Here is a 25,229-nt window from a genome sequence, read left to right on the forward strand (position 1 = left end):
TGCCTTCCCACTTCGAGTGAGGACAATGTACCGGTTTTTTACTTCATTTGGGATAGATGGCTCTTGGAGAGAAGTCTTGGGCAGGATATCATTGAGGGTCTAGCAATCCAGCCACTGAGACTCGTGGGCGAGACAAGGAAGCACATCTATATTGATCTCCCTCAAGGAATGATTACGGACTCTTGGAGCCTCAAATTATATGATGGGTGTCCTATGAGATACCTGCACTGGGACCCAGTGAGTGGGAGTGGAGGGATGGTTTTAACCCCATGAAAAGCATGCCCTTCTTCAATTACACTATGCGGAACCCCAGACAACCGATTCTGGGCCAAATCCAAATAGTCCCTAGTATTAGACCTCATTGGGAGGCTTATGGGATCATCCTTGACATTCAAAGAGCTTTTTGGCGGAGGTTGTGGCACTCGTACACAAGGAGATTTCCTCTTTTATTTGGCGTTCTCTACATGGTGGCCTTGCCACACCAACCAGTGAATAAGTCGTCGGTGCTAGCCCAGCTTGTCCAAGATGTGCAGGAGCTTCAGAGACGGTCTTCCATTGCTTATGGGAGTGCAGGGGGACACACAGGATTTGGATTGCACACTCAGTCCCGCAACTCAGGTTTGAAGGGAACAACAAAGATATGGTCATGCGGGTTACCCAGGGAGTGGGTCGGCAGTGCCGTCTTCAAGACATGCCAAAGTCAGGCTACGTACCACCAGCACAGAGATTGCATGGAAGATCATCGATAGCATTACAGCCTGGCATATCTGGAAGGCTAGATGCACTGAGGCCATGGAGGGCACTATGGTTTATGATACACAGTGCATTTGCAGGATCTGGTATAATATTATCCACACACTCATGGCCACTTGGGGCAGGATTCAGGGATCTTTGAGGGCTGCAGAGGACCTTGCTGGCAGCACAAGGCACCAGATTGTTGAGATTTCCCCCTTGATTGGTCTGAAATCTCCCTTCTTGTAAACTTTTTCATACTTAATTAGAAGTCTCTTTTAAGGAGGGGGGGGGGGGGGGGGGGGGGGGGGGGAGACACCAGCCCACAAGACCAGCGAATCCAAGCTTAGCTTGAGGCACAACTACAGGGATCTGTCCCAAGCCATCTAAAAGACTTCCCGTTTCAAGGAGTCATATTCACTACCCAAAGGAGATCGCAGAGAGCCTAGAAGAGGCCACAAAGCACGGACCCATCCAAAGCTAGAAGAAATGTCCTTGGACACACGGGAGTGTTCGCTCTCGAGTCTCGACCCTTGAAAAGCCAGAAAAAATGCTCCTTGTTCACATGGAGTGTTCGCTCTCAGAATTTCATTATTGGGAAAAAAACACAAACAAAAGATAAAATTATCAGCAGGCATAACCGCATTGTGTTGAAATAGAGTGAGCTAGCAGAAGGTAAAAAACAGGCAATACATGTGCTCTCTTCTGAAGAACCATTGTCAGTCTGAAAAAAGGGGTGACCACTTTAAAAAGGATTCAACAATGGTGGTCTCATCTTGAAGAGTCAGTATAAAACTAAAAATTATTCTTAGCATATATTTATGTAAACATGCAAGTGCCACATCTACACAGTAGTGTGCATATACACTATACATAAACGGAGGTACCTGCAAAGTGAGAACTCCCATGTCATCTTTAGAGGTCCAACCAATGGAAATACGTATGAATCATCAAAAGCCTGCAAGGCGAGAGCTGCCCCTTGAACAGACACCATACCATTGTTGCCAATTTGTTCATGTTCAGGATTGCTTTTGACAACTGCCTCCCCATGAATGAGTGGGCTAGGAGGCTTCCTTAGCCATCCCTTTGTTTCTTTAGTCTCGTACCAAGGCTGCCTTGAGACATTTTCAAACCTTTCTTCTGGTAAACTGTTTGGCTCCACCTTAGCAGCAGGCCAGACAGTCGCCTCCAAAAGACCCAAACAGATTACTAAAACAGATCCTTTGCCTCTTACTACACCATCTGTGACTTTGTCAATTCCTTCTGAATCCACAAACAAACCAGAAAATTGAAGCTTTGGACCTCTTACAGCTGCTGAAAACCAAATCGTTCTTCTTAAGACAACAGTTGATATGGACTGCTTTATCCAGTCAGCATACAAAACTTCCCACTCACTTCCTGTAGCACTGCTGGTGCCGGTGGCCATTGTGGGCTGATAAGATTCATCTTTAGTATACTGCTTATTAACACTCACCACACCTAGAAACTGCATTAACAAGAGAGCTAAATGAGTGAAGATGGCCAGATCAAGCTTGCAGTCCAGGCAGCCCATAGCCAATCTACACTTTACCATCTCGGAATTTTTGTCAGGAGTTACAAATTTTGCATGAGAGCTCTCAAAATGAACCAATAAGAACGGCTGTATATTACTGTCACAAATCATCTCTGCAGGAGTGGCTGGATCTTTTCCTTCCACCCCTAAGTCCATAAAATTCATTTTACCTGACAGACCTCCTATGCAAAAATCTTCATGCTTGAAATGATCTTTAGCCTGTTCAGGTAAAGAGGTTTGAGGGGCAGGCCCACTTATAAGAAACTTAGCACCATCACCTTTTTTTGTTGGTACCCATCCTTGACCATCTTCATAAACTATAGCTACCTCTTCATCTAAATGACTAGCAGAAGAAGTAACCACTTCACCCTGTACATACCCACACACTAACTCTAGACCCAGTTTATTGGCATTCGACCAGTATGCCACAGAGGCATTTCCCCATGTGAAACGAACGCCAGGCAGAATTACCTCCTCAACAGATTTCACAGAAAACCCCTTGTCAAACTTCTTGAAACCATCGACAGGTAGGTAGTCCAGCGAGCCGGCTAACGTAAGAGAACATGTGCGGAAAGTGCCAGTAAAAGTTGCCATGCCTTTTGTGTTGCTGACCCCAGGCCAATTTCTTTTGTGGGAAGACTTTGAGCACTCTGCTGCCATTTGAGAATATTGCTCTTTTGATTGACTTGCAAAAAAGCTTTCCATAACAGGAAACCTGTTTCTTAGTGCTACAATGCACTTTATACACTTTGAAATAAGCCAATAAAACCCAAAAGAAGCCAAAATGCGTTTGATACAAACACATAAGAACTTATAAATCCCCTTGAAAAATACAGCTAAAGTTTCACAAGCTCTCTTCAGGGCACCCCAAAAAACAAGCAGACAAGAGACAGCCTTGGCCCACTGTATGGAGCTAGTTGGCGATGCAGTTAAGCCATGTTCTTGTGTAACTGCTAGCACTTTACGTCGGGCTACAGATCTAGCCAATGCTATTGCCTCCACCGGCAGCTCCTGTTCCATGCGCGAGAGGTCCATTTCAAGTGATTTTAGGTCTAATTTCTTCCTTTCAAAGTCTTTACTACAACTCAACACATTGAGCTCGTGAAAAACACCCCCACTTGCTTTGTGAAGCCAGAAAGCATAAAGTTGTGTGTATTTATGTCGCAACACCCCTGCTTCTACAGCTTTCTTGAATCTCCTCCAAGAACCATTGGTAATTTTTTCAACTGCCTTCTGCCAAAGAAATCTACCACACTTCTTAATCTGCCGGCTGTTTCTCAATTCATGTGCAAAAGTTGTACTTGGCAACCCTTGTAACTGGCTGACAACTGTTAGAAGAGCTTCCACTTCTACTAAGTTCAGCTGAATCATCGTTTCAGCAAAAACTGCATCCATTCTACTCAGTTGATCATTTTGAAGTTCTGAAATCAATGATACCGTCTCCCACAACAACGTATATTCTCTTGAAATCCCCCTGTAGGTTGTATGTCCTTGTAGGCCAGTCCTTTCCTGTGCTGTTCTGTTAGTTGTCGTTGGTTCTTCAAATGCTGTTGCCAATTGCAAGCCCAAATCTTGGATTAAACAGATTTTGCTGAACGATCCTTCTGCCCGCTTTAAGACGTTGACCAGCCTTGTGATCACAGCCCCAGCTAGTCCATGTGCTTCCTCCACGACCAAACACTTCAAAAGTAGAGAGTAACAATGACTGCAGCCATCGACGGCATTTGAATGGACCTCTGTGGATGCATCATGCAATTCCACTCGAAGTGCTTGCAGCACTGAACTCATCAAAAATGTCCTGAATACACTGCTAGTAGCTTCCTCTCTTGCATGACTTTCAGCAGCTGCATGCACAGCAGCACCCTGCACCAAGTAGCATTTTTTATTGTCCTGAAGCATCGGTCGGGGTGCGTGTGTGTGTTTTGGCCAGGAAAAAGGGGAAAGGTGAATTGAACAGAATTTGCTTTAGTATTGCAATGCGCCATAATAAAACATTCTTAGCTGAAAACCATGCACCACTTTAACATGGAAGATTGTGCTACAAGCTTAAACCTAATAATCCTACCATCCAGCATTACAACATGCTCAAACCTCCTTTCATGCTAGAGGATCATGCACCATGATGAGTTGCTAAAACGTAATTTTTCTAAACTAACCACGCACTTGGTTACTGCTAAGATAATCATATCTAAGGATCAAACCTGGTTTTCCTGAGGTGATCATGGAACATAGAGACTTGCTCAAATATAGTTTCTGAGGTCATCTTAAATGAAAACATGCATAATGATGATACAAATCATGCACACATTCCCGAAGGTATCAAACATGGTGATCATGCACCACTATGACTTGCTCAAACCTGCAATCCCTAATGAAAGATCATACAACATGTAATTTGATCAACCCTTCATTCCCAAAGTCAGCATACATGGTAATCATGCACCATTATGCTTGAGCCTACTTCTGCTGGAGCATTTGCAATTGCACCGGTTGAACTTATGGATAGCTCATACCTGAGGATCGAGCGCAAAAATGGCTTCCCTTTTCTGATCTTCAACAGTCAGGTTGCGTTTAGCAGACCAAAAGCTGTCCTTGAAGGGCCTACAAAACCAGAATGGCAGTCCAATTATACATGCAAAAAAAAAAAGCCAAAGAAAAGGGGTAGAAAATAGTCAAGACCCAGATTTTATGTGCAAACAAGCACCGCCCAAAAAATATATTTTTTTTAAAGAAGATAATAGCCAAAAACAGAAAAATAGATGCAAAACCTAACCAAAAAAAAAAGGGTAAGAAAAATAGAAATTACGATGTAAAATCTAGGAAAACAGGAAGGAGTGGGAGTATGATGCAAAAAAATAAGAATTAATCAAAAAGACAAAACAAGATAGAGAATGATTAAAATATTACAGGAAACACAATCAGCTTATAAGAAAAAGAAAAAACTAGAGAAGCACCTGGGATAGGCGACGAAATGCAATCCACGGACTTCAAGGAAGACTCCAGGAGAGCGGAAGAAAGATATGGTCAGCTTGGCGTGGTCGATGCGAGCATGGCGGAGAAGGAAAAGGCTTGAAGCCAGCAGAGAGGAAGAATTGATGGCGCTGCAATCGAGCTCGAGAGGCTGCAACTCCAGGACAATCTGCGAGAACTGCAGATGAAGAAAGACAGGGTCCAGAAGGTCCTTCCGCAGAATCCATGGCCGCAGTAGAGAGGCTATGACCTTCTGCAAGTACTGCAAAAGGCCCATCCTCCCTCTTTGGAAAACCTAATGTTCGCCTGTGTATGCAAAAACTTCGTCGAACTCCATATGTTGATACCTGCGCTGTGGAAGCCCTGGTACGAAAGCTTTGTGCTACGCCATGGCCGTGTGTTAATGACGCCCTGTTTGTTGCCAATCCTCCACTGTCAAAAATGCCAAAGTTCTAGCTCCGTGGCTGCTAAGCATAGCTTCCCGCCACGTTGCTTCCTGTCATTCGCTTTCGATATTAGAAACATTGTGTGTGATGCGTGTGTTGGGAGGGGGGGGAGAGAGAGAGAGAGAGAAATATTAGAGAGAGACCCCAAGACTATATATTGTGTGTGGTGTGTGTTGGGAGGGACTATATATTGTGTGTGATGTGTGTGTTGGGAGGGAGAGAGAGAGAGAGAGAAATATTAGAGAGAGACCCCAAGACTATATATTGTGTGTGATGTGTGTGTTGGGAGGGAGAGAGAGAGAGACCCCAAGACAATATAGATTGTGTGTGTGTTGGGAGGGGGGAGAGAGACACACACACACACACCCCAATCTCTTCATGTCAAGACTCAAAACCAAGCTTGATTTTTGACTGCCACCCTTGACCTTCAAAATTGACTTGGTTGGTGAAATATAACAAGTTTTTTTTGTATTTTAGTGTAATTTTTTACCGGCATTTTAAAAATTTGCAAGTATTTTATGGCCAAAATACTCAAAATGGGCATGACAAGAAAATCAACTCATATGACATCAGGAAAAAGCACCAATATGCTCAAATGGCCACCTGCACGTGGGCAGAAGCCAAAACAATGACTAAAATGTTCAGAATGACCACCCATGCATGAACAAGGGCTGAAGTGTGCATATGAATGCCCAAAATGCACTAGACGAGAGCCAAGATGCACGGGGACATGTGAACACCCTTAAGAAAATCCCTATACACATACCCACATCACAATGCATATGAAATGACCCAATAATAAGTGGTTGCACAACCATGTAAATGGGCTAGAGAAAGGAATGTGAAGAGGTATGGGCAAAGAGTAAATGGGAAGAAACTCAACTATTTGGAAAAGTGTTGGGTGTTATGTGTGAATGAGCACAAATGGTTGTGGGAGGAGTTTTAAAACCCTAGCGTTAGCATTGGATACCTTTTGTGTTTTTTTGCATCATAGAGCTACCTATCTCTATTTCTAGCGATAACCATAGTAATGCATCCCATTATCTTAATGGGCTTTTGACTAGTCATGATCATTTCGCTAGTCATACATCCCTCGTTATACATGGGGATGACACTTCACATGTTGATGAGCACATCATATACCATGAGGAGCATAGGCTTGAGATTCTAGTATTAGATATGTTGGGCTACTCCTCTAGAGTTGTCACATGTGGAGAGATTTTGGATACGACCACTACTCCTAGTTTTCATAGCATTCCTGGCAGCATTCATGTGGATCAAGTTGTTGTGATTGAGCAGTCAGGGATAGTGCATGAGAGTAGTGATGAGTTTCTGGAGGCGAGACATCATAGGAGTATGCATATCAATCATATTTTTCGCATATCCTATGACATTGACTTCAAGAGCTTTACATTTGATCTAGGTATTTTCTTAGATCCAGTGAAACCACTAGGATCATGGGGAGATACACCGTCCAACCAAATACCAACTGGTTCATCACTTCAATCAAATTACCATAACCAAAAAATTAATAAATAATCTTAAAAGTATAACATAGCATAAAAACACAAGAGAGAATCATTGGGTGCAATCTATCCCCCCTCAAGAAGTGTCAGCTCCCTTCCATTTCTTGAGTATTTATGCTTTATTAATCAAAAATAGCCCATAAGCCAAAAATAGATGCACGCTTATGCATGGGCTTGCCCTTTACAAAAATGGGGGTTGCTTTTTTGGAAAAGTGTTCCTATCTAAACACTAAAGGATAATTACAAAAAGAACCCCAAGGGCTAATTCATGTGCAAATAAATAAATCCACGCCCAATATAACAAAAGTAGGCGGCTCAATAGGTCCATGCCCGAATACATCAAAATGGGGCGGCTAAATACAAAATCTCATAGTAGACACTATGGCAAAAATATCAAAATGAGAACCATCCTGGTAATAGCTCGCACCATATCGCCGCCGCTATCACGTCCCAGCCAATCGGGCTTACGAGCACAAGGCCCGTCAATCTTACCAACCTACAAGGTTGTCCATTTAAACACACTACGAGTTGGCAACACGTGCTACAAGTCCACGACAGCACATAAGTAATAAATCCAACACTTAGTTCTAGCTATCCCTAATTTCATATGTCCTACACATGGAATATTTGGAATCACCCAAGTGCCATGCTTTAAACATAGTGGTAATTAGGTGTCCCCAATAACCACAAAATAATGGACGGACAAACTGTGACATCCCTCCTGCCCGGGATAGCAACTGTCCTCAGTTGCATCATATCAACCGGCCCGTGTTTGAAAGTAAGATTGGATAATGTCGGGATAGGCGCGGAAAAACCGCTCAAGCATCCATTTAGCATTTTCGCGAGGATGATTTTTGAAGGTCAAAAGATATCTATTATATAAAGTACCTGTGTGAGTAGTAGTGATCTCATGGTCAATAATAGCCTTAGGTTGAAGTTCTTTTACTTGGTCAACAAGACTAGGTGCTTCCTCATATACAGGATGTGTAGGAATTGGTCCCCTATAAGGTCTCAAAAGACTAATATGAAAAGAATCATGAATTCTCCAATGAGAAGGAAGTGAAAGCCTATATACTAGGTCATTAATCTTATGTGTGAGTAGTAGTGATCTCATGGTCAATAATAGCCTTAGGTTGAAGTTCTTTTACTTGGTCAACAAGACTAGGTGCTTCCTCATATACAGGATGTGTAGGAATTGGTCCCCTATAAGGTCTCAAAAGACTAATATGAAAAGAATCATGAATTCTCCAATGAGAAGGAAGTGAAAGCCTATATACTAGGTCATTAATCTTATGAGTAATTTTAAAAGGACCAAAAAAACGAGAAGCTAACTTAACAACACGATTAGTCTCAACACTTTTAAGACATATCTTTTCAATACGAAGCAAAACATATTGACCTTCTTGGAAAACCATGTGCTTCCTTTTCTTATTAGCTTGTTTAGTGTATTTCTCTTGTGCATTAGAAATAGCTTTACGAACAAGATCATGAATAGAAGTGAATTGATCAATGGTGAATTGATCTGCAGCTTCAATAATGTGTGACAAACGAGTAATAGGAGTAGGTAAAACTTTTCCATGCACAATTGCACAAGGTGCCTTTCTACTAGTGGATGAATGCGGTGTGTTGTTATATGCAAATTGCAAAATATGGATATACTTATCCCATTGTTTAGGTTGTGATGAAACATATGCACGAAGTAAATTCAATATTATGCTATTTTGTCACTTTTGTTTGACCATTAGATTCAGGACGAAATGCAGTGAAAAAATCCAATTTAGTACCTAGATTATCAAACAATGTAGTCCAGAAATCACTGCAAAACTTAGAATCTCTATCAGAAACAATCACTTGAGGTGAACCATGATGTGTGAAAATGTGTTTAACAAACAAATGTGCAGTAAGAGTCTTTTTACAAAAGGAAGAAAATATGCTTGTTTGCTAAACCTATCAACAATGGTCCAAATCATATCATTATGGTTCATTAGTAGTCAATGGAAAACGAGGATAAAATCCATAGAAATCTGTTCCCAAGGAGTGTTAGGAATAGGAAGTGGCATGAGTAAACCAAGTTTCTTACCCTTATAACTTTTCACTTTTTGACAAATATCACATTCAGACACAAATTTAGCTACATCATTTTTCATTTTAGGCCAATAAAAGTCATTAGAGATAGTCTGGAATGTAGATGAAACACCTCGATGCCTCGCATAAGGTGGCTGATGTAATTCCTCTAAAATAGAATGTCTAAAAGGTTGAGTAATGCATAATCTTTTCTGGAAGAAAAGATATCCATCATCATAGGAATACTCAGCAAAAGGAGTCCAATGATTTTCTCTCAATCTAGACCAAATATCACTAAAGTCAGGGTCTTGGTCATAAGTCTCACACATAGAGTCAAAAGATGTATTCTCAATCACAGAAATATTTTGAATGGAAGGTCTTCTACTCAAAGCATCAGCAACTACATTTTCTTTGCTAGGTAGGTATTGAATAATAGGCTGAAAACTTTGAATAAAAGCTACCCACTTAATATATCTATCCGAAATAAGTGGTTGAGTACTAAGCTGATTAACCAAAATTAAAAAAGTTTTCTCCCTCTTCCTCAAAGCCCTTTTGGCTTGAGTATGGCTCAAAAGTGGTTGATCCTTACCCTCAAAAATTTCTTGCAAACAAACATTTTTACCATGATGTATAAAAGACATTGTGTGCTTTGTATAGTCAATATGTGGTGTGTACTCATGTCGAAAAGGCATTCCCAAAATCATGTCAATACCATGCAAAGGTGCTACTAAGACAGTACGTTGACCCAAAAATTGTGCAATAGAAAAAGCAATATTCTTTACTTTTTTAGTGCAATTATACTTTTGGTTTTGAAAAGCGGTCTTTACTTTAAAATGAGAAGGAATCATGTCAAGATGAAGAGCATGTGCAAGACGTTTAGAAATAAAATCGTGTGTACTACTATCATCATGCAAGATTGTGATTTCCTTATCTGGAATTTTTTCCTTCATTTTAAGTAAATTATGTGGTGAAAAAGAACGAGGATCAAGGTTAGAAGTACCTTCTTGATCAGATTTACCATTGTACTTGTTACCATCAAACTCTGGCTCGTAGTCGTCGTCGTAAGCATCATCGTCATCTCCATTGCCAGTGTCTTCATCTCCATCCACCATGTTAAGCCATGCCATTTGCTTCTTCTTCTTCTTGTTGTTGTCATTTGGACACTTATTATCATAGTGTCCCCTCTAATGGCAAGTATAACATCGAACATTGCTTGCTTTTTCATCTCGAGGCAATGAATCTGGAACATCTGTCTTCTTTGGTTCTCCACTCGCTCCATTGCTATTGTTGCCAATCTTTGCTTTATTGTTGTTGTTGTTGGCCAATCTTTGCTTTATTGTTGTTGTTGAATTGCTGACTTCTTTGATCTTGACCATTGTTAAAAGGTCGCTTGAATGAAGAACACCTGTCAAAACCACCGGAAGATGTCGAATCTTTGGAGAATTTAGAAGTGTGATTCTTCTGTTGGAACCTTGGCACACCATTTTTCTTTTCACGATTTAGAGCAAGAGATTTAGCAGAGGAAAGAGTGTGAGGACGAAACATATTAACCTCCGCTCTAATCTTTGGATCCAATCCTGAGATGAACTTCCTTTTAAGACGCTTTTCATCCACTTTTTCTATAGATTTCATTTGAACGAGAGCATTCCAAAAATTTTCAATATAGGTTTGGACATCCTCCCCTTTCAATTGCCTAAGAGTGTCCCAATGCTGTCGGCGGGCTTTAGCCTTATATTGAGGAGGTAAAAAATGTCTCTTAATTTTGTGCTGAAAATCCTCCCAAGTATGAGGTTTATGCCACCCATTCTTGGTAGCATTCCACCTTAAAGCAGCATTCTGAATCAAGTGATTCGTAGCACATTTGACCTTGTCTTTCTCGAAAAAATTCTCTCCCGAAAAATAGGCATCCAATTGGCTAATCCAAGTCAAAAGAGTGCATCCTTCTTTCCATCAAAATTTTGAAAAGAAAAAGCATTGCAACTAATGCGAGATTCTTTTCGAGCTGTTTAAGCATCTAAAGTTGCTTACACGGTTCGAAGAATAGAATCGTTATCATTGTCATGCTTATGCCTTTTACATGATTTCAATTGGTCTTCTAATGTAAGTCTATAGTGCGTTCATTGACCAATTGTGCTTGCAAAGCTGTGAGTTGCTCTTGAATAGACGGAAGTGCAGGCAGATCAGCCATGAATGCTAAAAAAATAAAGATAGGAAAGCTAAAAAGAAATAAAGATAGGAAAAAGTTAGAAATACTTACATGATTTTTCACTCATGGTAATAATTTTGAAGTTCTTGAATCCCGTGGCGATTAGAAGAGCGGTGTGGCCATCCAACGCAATCACCAAAGTTCTTGAAGTAATCTTGAAGTGTCGGAAGGTCGCTCGGTAGAAAAAATATTGAGAATCGAGAGTGAATTTAAGCTTTGAGAAGGCGTAAAATAACCAAATTTGAAAATCCCGCAACTTTGAATTGCTATAATTTTCTGAGCCGAACCAAAATAAGAAATTGAAAATATTTCAAGTTCGAAGCCAAGCCAAATTCAAACGATTTTCGGGCTGATTTTGATGAAGTTTTGGCTTGAAGAAGCTTTGCATATGAATCTCCTCTTATCTTTTTAGACCTTTTTGAGTAAAGCAAAATATGTAATTTTTCTCCACCCTTGATTTCTGCAGAGCTTCCTCCACCGTTGCAAATTCAAATCCTTGGATCTTCCACAAAACCTCTTAGACAGGGTGCAGGATTTATGCAAGAGAACACGTTGAACGCGTCTGACGGAATAGATCTTTGAACCGGTTGTAAAATTGTGAGCTAATTTTCCCAAGCAAAGAAGATGCGCCATTCGCTGGCCTGACGGGCGGGAATTAGTGTAGTCGAGTAGAAGCTTTGTGTTAAAGCTAAGCTTAAGCTTTAGTTCAGCTTTATACTATGCCTTGTTTAAAGCCTTGGATAAAGTCTTTACCTCATGGATATTTCCTTGATGTGACTTGAAAAAGAAACCTTCAACCAAGCCTTCAATTCCCTTGATTTTCTGAATTTTTCTTCTTTCACAGAAACCAGAAAGTTGCACGTACCTTCTCTCTTTCTTTTGCAAGCCTTCCTCCCTTTGATTTTTCTCAATATTTTTCACCTTCTCTCCCCCCTTTGCTCTGATACCACTGAAACCACTAGGATCATGGGGAGACACACCGTCCAACCAAATACCAACTGGTTCATCACTTCAATCAAATTACTATAACCAAAAAATTAATAAATAATCATTAAAGCATAACATAGCATAAAAACACAAGAGAGAATCATTGGGTGCAATCTATCCCCCCTCAAGAAGTGTCGACTTCCTTCCACTTCTTGAGTATTTATGCTTTATTAATAAAAAATAGCCCATAAGTCAAAAATAGATGCATGCTTATGCATGGGCTTGCCCTTTACAAAAATGGGGGTTGCTTTTAACACAAGCTTAGGAAAAGTGTTCCTATCTAAACACTTTTATGTGAATATTTATCTTAGAAATTAGTGTTAGGTATAATCTTTACTCTATTGGGTTTCTTTTCAGATGACTCACTACACGACCGGACCATACCTCTCCAGGATCCATGTACTATCTCATGAACAAGATCTTGGACTCTCTCAGAAGCCGACATGATTGCCTTCGCATTTCATCATCTCTTGTCTATCTCGTTGGATTGGAGGATATTAGAGAAGAGAGCTGCTCTTGCTCAACATTTTGAGGACCTTTACTTTCCCACTCGTGTTCTCAGGAGACAGTGATGGTATTGCATACATAAGATCACTGCTATTACCAGTCAAAGAGCATCTCACTTGTGATGATTTTGATCCACATTGACTTAGTCTCGAGATGAAATTATACGAACCTCTAAGCTATGATCTTAGAGTCTATCGCAAAGCTTATAGAATTCTTAGGTATTATTGTAACTTCATAGAATTATTGTAACTTCATGTGTCTCTGATAGAGCCTATCTTGCAACATGTCTACACGTGCATACATGCAATCTATGTATTCAAGAATTTTATCTTCTTTTAGCAAGATTGATCCTTGTATAAAAATAAACAGTAAAGACTTTATGTTTTTTTTCTTTATTTTGTTTGCATATTGTTTTCTATTGTAATGTTAAGTGTAAATTGAATAATGTAGCAATGGCCCAAAACTTGCCCCATGTTCAAAAGTAAGAAGCCATTGATATTGCATTCCAGCATGACCGATAATAGGGTGCTAGCTACTATCGGAATCGTAGGGAGCACTACTTTGGTCAACCCTACTAGCCTTAGTTCACATGAAAACATATTTGGAACCAAACTAAAGCATATTTTAGTATGGAGATAGAGCTTGACTATCTACCTACCATACTATGCATCAAATTATGTTTAACCATGATTATGGAAAGGTTGAACCTTGTAAAGAAATATAGGATCCATGGTAGAAGCATGTATACCTTAGATAATGAGTATTTGGTTAGGTTAAATCATTTGAGTTTGTATCTCTCAAACCAGAAGTTTTGCTATAGGCGGGCAGAATAAAGGAAAGGTTGAACCTTGTAAAGGAATATACTAGGATTAGTAAGCCTCTATACCTTAGATGAGTATTTGGTTAGGTTAAAACATTTGTGTTTGTATTTCCCATACCATAAGTTTGTAATAGTTGGGCAGAATAGAACGATTCTAGTTGTTTAGAACAAGGGGTTGAATTTTCCCAACGATGTAATAAATTTTCAAGAAAAAAAGATGTCTTTTGTTTTTATAAAGCTTGTCATTTTTAAAAATTGAATGGTTGTTGTGAAAACTTTTAAGAAAAAGAAGATTTTATTTCAGACAACCATGAGTCGCATGGGCAAGCTAATCCAAAACGTAGTGCTTGCTCTGTGGGAAGAGTTAGATAATGATGTTAAGGAGGCAAATCCTAGCCTACAACCTTCCTAGTGCCTGCTCTGTGGAAGAGTTAGATAATGATGTTAAGGAGGCAAATCCTAGCCTACAACCTTCCTAGTGCCTGCTCTGTGTGGAAGAGTTAGATAATGTTAAGGAGGAAAATCTTAGCCTACTCCCTTCCTAGGAAAAGGAAACAACCTTGTAGAAGCTGTTTGGAACTAGATAGATGCTATGGATCTATATAGTAGGATACAATAAATGTAGTAAAATAACACTAGCTCTATTAAGAGTATAGGAGTTTCTTGTTCAAGATAGAGAAATCACATAGAGTCTAATCACCTAAATTAAGATCAACTCAAGTGGGAGGACATGAAGGCCTATTTTCATTGAAGGTTTTTCCCTCTGGGATATCAAGAGGACAAAAAAAACTTTCTCAAGAGGGAAAAAATATTGAGAATTATCATTAAGCTTATGCAAATCTTGTTCATTTTGCTCCACCCATGGATGAGGTGTCCCTCCTTCATAGGTTCATCTAGAAGTTAAACCCTCCAATGGACACTTTAGTAAAAAATGCAAAGCCAACTTCAATATTTGAAGCGGTCAGAATGGCTGAGGATTTTGCTAAGGCCTTCCCTAAGAAAGCTTCACAGTCAAAGAGATTACCACCTATTGCTCCCCATAAGAGATCTTTAGCTCTGGTAAACAATTCTAATTGGCCTAATCCAAATCAGAGCCAAGGAGAACAATGCCAAGGCTCCAAAAGTATGGGACAAAGAAGGGATTTTTCTCATACTAGCATGTCAAAAGGATTGCAATAGCTTCTAAAAGATCATAAATGTTTTTAATGCCAACAACTAGGGCATACGATGAATGATTGCCCTAATGCCCATGTTGTTGCTTATCCAACTCAGAGTGTTGTAGGACCTTGTTATGAAAGATCCACAATATTTGTTCAAAGTAACCAGGGACCCCCACCCCAACATTAGGGAACTCAAAGAAGGTAGTTCCCAACTTAGTCGGTCCAACTCAGAGTGTTGTAGGACCTTGTTATGAAAGATCCACAATATTTGTTCAAAGTAACCAGGGACCCCCACCCCAACATTAGGGAACTCAAAGAAGGTAGTTCCCAACTTAGTCGGCTACATCTAAAGCTATTATAATTACTAACCTTGAAGAGGAAAATAAGGGAAAATTCCATGCTATTGTGGAACATCAAGGTCAAAACCAGTAGTTCTCTGACACAATAAGTTACCAAGGTAAGACATTTAAGATTTTAGTCAATTTTGGAAGCACTCATTCTTTAATCTCACGAGCCTATAAAATGGTTGTTCGAGAGGTTATTGAACTCAAGGAAAAATTGATGTAGCTTTTAGAAAAGGGTCAAGTGTATCTCTGTGGGGTACACCAATACTTTTTTAGATAAAGAAAGATGGAACCCTGAGATTATGCATTCATCACAAAGGGATTGAATCAGTTCACCATTAAGAATAAATATCCAATCCCCAAGATAGACAAACTTTTAGATCATTTGTATAGTGCTCAAATATTTACCGAGATCGATTTGCAATCAGGGCACTACCAAATCAAGATTAAAGAGCAGGACATTACAAAGACTACCTTTAATACAAGGCATGGACAGTATAAGTTGATAGTGATACTCTTTGATTTGACCTGCTCCCAATAAAGAAACCTCCATATTGCCAAAATCTTTATGCAAGATATACTCTGACTCCACAAATTGCCTTGAAGAATAATAAGCAAGAGGGATTCCAAGTTTTCCTCTCGATTTTGGACAAGTTTCTTTGAAGTGGTGGGAGCTTCTCTTGATCTCAGTACTACTTATCATCCTAAGACTGATGGTCAAACTGAAAGGTTTAACCAAGTGATTGAGGATATTCTTTGAAGTGGTGGGAACTTCTCTCAATTTCAGTACTAGTTATCATCCTAAGACTGATGGTAGAATTGAAAGGTTTAACCAAGTGATTGAGGATATTCTAAGTGCATATTGTGGTCATGAGCCAAGAAGATGGATAAATTATTTACATCTAGTGGAGTTTGCCTACAATGCTGCTTATCACCGAAGCATCGGTATGAGCCCATTCTAGGTGGATTTTGGTTGGTGGTGGCTAGTAATAAAATTACCCATGGTATTATTTATTTAGTGGTATGTAGTTTAAGGCTCATGCAAAACAAGAGTCGTGCGCTCTATATTAGTTCAAAAAGTATAAAGTGCATGCACGAAATTCAAAAGTTGACTTTAGCTCCAAAAATCTATAGTTTGCATGAAATGCATAAAAGCTATGGCTTGGCCAACCATTCATGTAGACTATGTACATGTAAAGGCTCTTAAGCATCCTTTTAATATATAAATACCCTCCCAACCAATGGAGAAATCCATGAAGAGATTGAAAAGTGTACTTTGCCCAAAATTCAGTGCAGTACTATGAGATCACCCTTGGACTTCATTGTCAAGCACTTCCCAAGGTAAGAATTTCGAATTTAAAGTTGTACTATCTTTAGAAGTGCTAAGAAAAACTTATGGAGTTATTGAGGAGGAAGGAGGCTTTTCCTTCTGCCCACTAGTGGTCAGTATGCAGAGCACCCAAACTCTTTTACCCAAGGTACTATACATAAATTATAATTTTCTTACTATTTTACATTAAAATATAGTTTTTTTAATCTAAATTCAACTAAGAATGCAATCAAATAATTTTTAATAAAATTTCCTAGTCCAAAGATCACTAAGGTCTAGTCTTTATCCATTTTGCATTAAGTTAATGCCTAGATCTTAGTAAAACTTTAGAAAAGTAAGAAAACTCTTTTATCTTAGACCTTAGAAAAATAGATGCGATGATTTACTCCCAACTTTAGAATGATTTGTTTATTTATTTATCAAATTGTGAAAGAAGCTTTAGGCCAATTTTATTTCTAGAGAGAGAAAATTGGTCTAAATAAATCAAATTGATATAAACCCAAGTCTATATTAACTCTTAGGTTAAATTATGAGTAAAGGGATGTAATTAAAAGGTTTATAATTAATTATGAATTTAGGATTAGCCTTAGGTCTAGTGGAATTAGAGTGGTAGAGAGAAAATAGCTTTATGGTATAGGAAAATTACCCTAATTAAATAGAAATTAATAAAAATTGATTCAAACAAATCCTTTGAGAGTTGGTGCAAGTTCAACTAAAGAGTTTTGGAGAGAAAAAGCCTTAGAAGGAGAATTCTAGAGAGAGAAAGAGAAGTGACCTTCTAAGCAAGTAAGATTAGGTTAAAAACCTTAGAAGTAACTCTACAAAATCAAGTTGAGAGTAGAATAAGTCAATCACTCTCAAGGAAAGTAAAATTTTAGAGAGAGGAAGTCGAGAAACTCTCTTTCTAAATCAAAAGTTGTGCATATCTCTAGAGTGCATTTTAGGACATGCAACTCTATCCTAGGACTTAGGAAAAACAATGAGCTTAGAATGTGTGAATCTTAAATTAGTGTCGAGTATAATTTCTCTCTCTAGAAATTGAGAGAAGAAGTCATAGGATATGTGTGTGTTTAGAGAGTCCTTGAAATTGAGCAAAAGGGTTAAAGAGTGGTTTGACTAGAGAAAATGATCCTTATGTGAGGACCCTAGAAACATTTAGAATAAGTTGGGGTTACACCCTTAGGAATCTTTAATTGATAAAGATCCTTAGAGACCCTTATGCTAGAAATCTATAAAAAAAGTTGGGATGAATCCCAAAGCTAAATCAGCCCGTGAAATTAAGAAGACCTTGCCAGGGTTATGGACGATCGCTCGTGCGACGATAACCCATCTTGGTTGAGGATGTGGGTGCGCTTTTAGCATGAAGTAGCTTCGTTGTGTACCAAGCAAGGTAGTGCCTGGCAACTAAGACATAATTGTCAATCACATATATGGCTCCTTACGTCGATTCCTGGAGTGTTCATGTTTTTGGGAGTGATGATGATGACTAGCAGAAGTGACTCCTTTGGATGGGTACATAGGTATTTGAGTCAGGTGTGAGACGTGAGGGCTCCTACGGTCAGCACAATGGTCCAGGAGTGTTTGGGCTCAGTGATGTGTACCTTCCCCATCTAAGAATCATGGTTGTGGCACAAGGAGATTTCTTGATGGTTATTTGCAGTGGTCTATGATATTTTGTGATGATGTATTTGAGATGATTATAAGACTTATGATATTTATTTGGCTTTTTATATAATAACAATTAAAGTACTTTTATTATTATTGGAAAGAAATATTTATTAATGGAGTATGTGTGTGAACTCTCTGTTCAGTTTTGTGTGTGTGTGTGTGTGTGTGTGTGTGTGTGTGTGTGTGTGTGTAATGAAAAAGAGAACTTTGGTTATAGGTGTGTGAGTTCACACTGGCTCCATAGGTCTAGTGGTAAGGTAAAAGGCTAGACCCATAGGATTGGAGAGGCTAGGTTGAGCTTATAAAACAGGTCTAAGTTATAAAGAATCAAACATTCAAAAGTGAGTGGCAGGGTGGACCCAAGATTATGGGTGCTTTCCAAACTAAGACCCAACTTGTTTTGATAACAAATACTTAGGGAAAATAGAAACTAGGATTTAGCAGATTATGGTAGAATGGTTGCCTTCATAATTAAGGAGACCCAACTCGTTTTGATAATAATAAATACTTGGGAAAAATATAAACTAGGATTTAGCAGATTATGGTAGAATGGTTGCCTTCATAATCAAGGAGTTAGGCCATCATGTTGAGCCTCGATGGGTTACCTAGAGGAATCATGTTCAATTCCTTGTGTAAGGATTATTCTAGTTCAGTTATATGTGATAGTTTCCAGATAGCCAAACATTAGGATATTGATATATGAGGCCCCAAGTGAGATACTCTACACTTAGATTAGTCTTTTGTTGTGTAGATTTATAGAGTTACAAATGGGCGTGGTCTCACACAAATGGAAAGTATTGAAATATTTGTAATGAGCTAGTGGATTTTAACCTTAGGTTTAGGAATATATTAAAGGTTGTGAACCTTAGAGTAGTAACACATATTAAAGCAGTCTCTCATATTAGCACATGTGTCTAATATAGGTACCACATAGAACTACTTCCATCCAAAACTTATGTGGAAGCTACTGGCCTTTAACCATCTCCATGAGATTCATGTTTCATCTCTCAACAACATTTTGCTGTGGTGTATAAGGAGTTGTACACTAATGCTTAATGCCTTTTTGTGCCAAAAAATCTTAGAATGCATCCGACATATATTCCCCCCCCCCTTGTATGAACCCTCTATTTGAACTAAGAGTTTGCATTTTTAAGCCAGATTCATTTTCAACCATAGTAAAAACGAAGTGTTGAAAATGATAAAATACCTTTGAATTTTATTTCATTGGGGAAGACTAGCTGTACTTGTTGTAATCATTAATCAATGTAATAAAGTATAAATTTCCTCCCAATGAAATAGTCTGCATTGGACCACATACATCACTGTGTATGAACTGAAATTTGTGATTGGATCCATCATTCTCTGGGAAAGGTTGGCAAGAAATTTACTGAGAGGATGCATCCTTCACAAACATATCTTGGTGGTGAATCAAGTTGAGGAAGATCCTTCTAACAACCCATGTTGTTTTGTAAAAGTATCAAACCATCAATAGAAGTATGACCAAACCTAACATGCTAGAGATGGGCATCTTTCATTGTATTAGAAGTATTTGCCAAACAAGAGCAATATCACACTTGTCATACATGTCAAATTTATACAAACCACCTATGGCTAATGATCATGTAAGCTAGCCTAAGGGTCCAGATTTTCTGAAAATTTTAGATTAAGGTTCTGAGGGGCCAATTAGATTAATCCAAATGTAGGGAGGAGATAAATTGAAGAAATAAAGAAAATCCCCCCAAAAATGAGTAAATACTCACATAAGATGAAGAGTTGACTAAGGACAAGGTTATTAGTTAAAAAAGAAGAGATATTTAGAGGAAATGATGCATTTTTGACACCTCAGTGTGGGGGAATTTCCCTCATGAAGGAGGCACCTATTTCACATGTGTGGTGGAGTTTTAAACTCTCAAATAATGAGATATTTAATCTCTTCTCTCTCCTGTTTCAACTAGAACCAAAAAGTAAGCTAAACTAACCTAAAAATGGTCAAAAAGTGACCAAACTGATTTGGAAAATTCTAGAATCAGTTTGCTTGGTTAGAGGCTTACTTTTTCCTATAAATAGAAGCCTTCCCCTTTGTAAAAGCTTAATAGTGTTTTATGCACTGTTACTCTACTCCTCCCTAGAGCCAAAAACATTGAATTCATTGATAATTCACTTGTTTTTGACTATTTCCTCTACAAAGAATTGGTGGCCACTCTTGATCCAAGCAAGAGTAGAACCCTCAATCCCTCAAGCGAAAGGATAGCTCACAAAACTCCATGTAAGTTAGAAATTCTACTTTTTTCTAATTCTATTCTATGGTTTTATGATTTCTTGCTTCTTTTTAATTGAAATTGGATGCTATGCCTTGATGGAAAGGCTTCCCCCTTCCCTTCATTGAATTCAGCCCTTCTTTATCCAAGATGTGTAATCAAATAAATAGAGTTAAACTTTTCGTATTGTTTTCTCTTAAAAAATGAGAATAAATTAGAGTGCTAAATTCATCTTGGGGTAAACTCTAGAATTAGAGTGTAAAATTTGAAAAATGGTCAGCCATACAAAGGAGGTTATGGCAAAATTTTCTTAAATTTTGTGGAAATAAGTTTTATCTTTATGTTATTCAAAAAGAGTAATCCCCTCCGTTTGTATATTCTAAAAGTGTTATTTTCATTCTATGCATAGAAAGATGCATATTGGAAATATTTTTATTGTAAAAGCATAATTTTCATTAGAATTAATTTCTATGCATAGAAAGATGCATATTGGAAATATTTATTATAAAAGTGTTACTTTCACCAATATTGATTTTTATGCATAAAGTGATGCATAAAAGAATTTTTTTAATTATAAAAGTATTACTTTCATCAAAATTGATTTTATGCATAGAAAGATGCATAAAGAAATTTATTTTTATATCAAAAGAGTTATTCTCATTAACTTTGATTTTATGCATAGAAAGATGCATAAAGGAATTTATTTTTATTTCAAAAGAGTTATTCTCATTAACTTTGATTTTATGCATAGAAAGATGCATAAAGGAATTTATTTTTATTTCAAAAGAGTTATTCTCATTAACTTTGATTTTATGCATAGAAAGATGCATAAAGGAATTTATTTTTAATTCAAAAGAGTTATTCTCATTAACTCAGAGAAAGATGCATAAAGGAATTTATTTTTATTTCAAAAGAGTTATTCTCATTAACTTTGATTTTATGCATAGAAAGATGCATAAAAGAATTTATTTTATTTCAAAAGAGTTATTCTTATTAAATTTTAGGATGGATAGATGTGATGTGAATAGAAGTGATGAGATGTCATGTGAATCAGGATGTAACTGAATGATATGGGATGGAAGTGGATGTATGTGAAAGAATGGATGTGGATGTATGTGAAGGAATGATATGGGATGGAAGTGGATGTATGTGAAAGAATGGATGTGGATGTATATGAAAGGGTGGATGTGGATGTATGTGAAGAATGGATGTGGATGTATGTGGAAGAATATATGTGGAGTGAATGTGATGAATATGAACGAGAATAGATGCGATGAGATGTGATGTAAATTGGATAGATATGAATGATAAGGGATGTGAATGAATGATACGGGATGTGAATGAATGTGATAGCATGTGAATGAATGATACGGGATGTGAATGAATGTGATAGCATGTGAATTGGGATGTGAACGATAAGGGATGTGAATGAATGAATTGGGATGTGAATGATAAGGGATGTGAATGAATAAGATGGCATGTGAGTCAGGATGTGAATGAATGAATTGGGATATGAATGATAAGGGATGTGAATGAATGAATTGGGATATGAATGATAAGGGATGTGAATGAATAAGATGGCATGTGAGTCAGGATGTGAATGAATGATAAGGGATGTAAATGAATGTGATAGCCTATGAATCGGGATGCGAATGAATGGTATGGGATGTGAATGGATATGATGTCATGTGAATCAGGATAGATGTGAATGAATGTGATGTGGTCTAAATGAGATGTGTTGTGAATGAATGTGATGTGGTCTGAATGAGATGTGTTGTGAATGAATGTGATGTGGTCTGAATAAGATGTGATGTGAGTGAATGTGATGTGGTCTGAATGAGATGTGATGTGAGTGAATGTGATATGGTCTAAATGGATGAGATGTGAATGAATGTGATGAGATGAGATGTGGATATGGGTAAATGCGAGTGGATGAGATCTGATGTGGATATGGGTAAATGCAAGTGGATGAGATCTGATGAGGATATTTTAGGAAAGAAGTGATGAGATAAAAAATAATGTGATGAGATAAAAAATAATGTGATTAGATGAGAATGGAAATTTATATGAAATGAATGTGGATTAAGTAATGTTGATTATTGTGGAAAGACGAGAGTTCATTATAGAAATTGTATTTATGACCTGTTTTTAAATGATTGTTTTATGTCAAGAATACTGGGGAAGCATTTTGACCGTCTTGTGAATGAGGTTGTGGAGACCTAGCTGATAAAGTTGCAACAGCTGATGGAGAGTCAACGGAGGACGTCTCGCGTAGCAAGGTCGGCCGAGGTCTTGACCAGCCTCGGTTTGATTTAAATGGTGAAATCCGGTACGGTGGATGAGGGACCAAGGAAGCGGCCTATGAGTGAAGCGCTAGGTGACCTGCGAACGATCCTAGAGGGTGCTGACCATACGGTGCTCGATCCCCACAAGTACGTCAGGGAAGATATTCAATAAGAAGTAAGAGTTGTTTTCTGAATTCGGGCATGGATCTGGTTGATTGACCTTGCTGGTCCTCAACGGATGAGTCCATGGCTCTTTTATATGGATCCGTTGGTTGATCTTGCTGATCTTCAACGGAGATTCCATTTTGATATGTGAATATATTACCGGTTACTATGAGCTAGGAACTATCGTAAAGGCCCCTGAGTGGTCAGGTGGTGAGCGTTCTGGTTGCCAATGATGCCATAGATACATCGATTTGGAAATAAGGATTCAATCGGAGATTTTGAGGATTATGATCAGTGACACAATGGTTTCATTAAATGATTGTTTTTAAAGATAGATAATGTTGAGAAAAAGGCAATTTCGTATTGGGTGTGTAAGTGGTGTGACTAGTTTTAAGTTTGCATGAATATCCGGCTAGGGGGCCTGGGAACTCTTTTCCCTGGTACCCGGGACAAAACTTAACCAAATTTTTAATTGGATCCCATCACTATAGTGGTTGGTTGGGTGGTTGGCTTGGGCAGTTGGCTAACCCAAGGGACTGGATGGGGTTAGGCTAGACTGATGGATCCCTAAAATGAGACTAAATTTATGTTGGTACGATAGATGAAGTAAATCCCGGATAAAAATTGTTCTATGGAAAAGAATCAGCGAATGTGCCTCTCAATGAGGAAAAAAGCGTTGGTCTCTATGATCCAAGTGCAATCTTTCCCTGATCTGACTATGGGACTTATAGGTTCGGTCAGATCAGTTCAGTTAGTTAAGGCTTTTGACTACGTTAGAGAAAAGTTCAGTTAGTTAAGGCTTTTGACTACGTTAGAGAAAAGTTATCTTGGAGGAATTGCCCGTGGCTTTCCGGGCAAGGGAAGTTTTTCCGGGTTCAGTTTTGGAAGAACCGATGGATTAGTCTCTTGTCTGGATATCCGTGGGTGAGGCCCCGAGTGTGGGACCCTGCCCTGTGCAAGAAGTGCTACTACCGCTGCTAGCACCCTAGAATTCGTTGCATGGTGGGGTGAGGGATCTCACAACTTTGGTGAGCTTTGGATGTTGATCTCCAAGGTTCAATTCTTATCATAGCTTTTAAGAGATTTACATGCATGCATTTTCACTTTTAAAAACTTATCCTTTTTTAACCTACAACCCCACATATGCTCGATTGTTTGTAACTTTAGCATCTTGTCCTTAAATCATGAACATAACCAATCATTATTCCATTGTTTTTAATAAAGAAAATAGATTTCTTAATTAGAAAGTGATCGGGGGTGATCCTAGAGTTGGTCCTTTTTTTGTGTGAGTGCTACATAAGGATTGTAAAGGAAAAAAATTGGAATATGGACCATATCAAACATTTTGTAAAACATGATTTCTTGCGACAATGTGAAAATAATAGAGTTGTGGGAGATTGTAGTGCATTGTTAGGAAAGGTTGCATTATAGATGTGTGAGAACATGGCAATATGTAAATGGCATGTCTATGCATAAGGTTTTTCTAGTTTGAATTCCAAACCATCACAACATAATCCAATTCAATCCATTCGTAGCTCTTATAAACATAAAAGGACAATAATTATTTCTCACATATGGTTTTTAGAAAAGAATCCTCCTAGTGTCTAAAATGATTTTCCCCGAAACAGAAATTTAAAAAGAACTTTCCAATGTGCAATTGGAATTAATTGAAAATAGGTAAAAAGGACCTTAGCCTAAGGCTCCAGATTTTCAGAAATTTAAAAAGAACTTTTCAATGTGCAATTGGAATTAATTGAAAATAGGTAAAAAGGACCTTAGCCTAAGGGTCCAGATTTTCAAAAAAATTTAAATTATGCTCCAATTAAGGTTCCTATGGACCAATAAGATTAATCCAAATGTAGGGAGGAGATAAATTGAAGAATAAAAGAAAAAACCCCAAAAATGAGTAAATGCTCACATAAGATGAAGAGTTGACTGAGTACAAGGTTTATTAGTTAAAAATTAAGAGATATTCAGAGGAAATGATGCATTTTTGACACCTCAGTGTGGGGATCTCCCCTCATGAAGGAGGCGCCTATTTCACATGTGTGGGAGAGTTTTAAACTAAAAAATAATGAGATATTTTTATCTGTCCTCTCTCCTGTTTCCACTAGATCCAAAAAGTAAGCTAAACTGACCTAAAAATGGTCAAAAATTGACCAAACTGATCTGGAAAATTCTAGAATTAGTTTGCTTGGTTAGAGGTTCA

The 25,229-nt window shown here is 38.2% G+C and overlaps 1 protein-coding gene across 1 annotated transcript in view; it reads right to left on the reverse strand.

Annotated features, from left to right (window-relative positions):
• The window catches only part of LOC147630074 (uncharacterized), a 70,690-nt gene extending 65,012 nt beyond the window's left edge, over positions 1-5,678 (reverse strand). The window contains exons 1-3 of the mRNA XM_086811697.1: positions 5,239-5,678; positions 4,798-4,885; positions 1,620-4,147 (exon numbers count right to left, since the gene is read on the reverse strand). Coding sequence (XP_086667823.1) covers positions 1,620-4,147; positions 4,798-4,885; positions 5,239-5,531 — 2,909 coding nt within the window. The 5' untranslated portion in view covers positions 5,532-5,678. The remainder of the gene's footprint in view (positions 1-1,619; positions 4,148-4,797; positions 4,886-5,238) is intronic.
• Positions 5,679-25,229: the final 19,551 nt, after the last annotated feature.

The sequence above is a fragment of the Cibotium barometz genome, chromosome 17 (assembly GCF_041138505.1).
Source record: "Cibotium barometz isolate CiBa-2024 chromosome 17, ASM4113850v1, whole genome shotgun sequence".
Taxonomy (NCBI): Eukaryota; Viridiplantae; Streptophyta; class Polypodiopsida; order Cyatheales; family Cibotiaceae; genus Cibotium; species Cibotium barometz.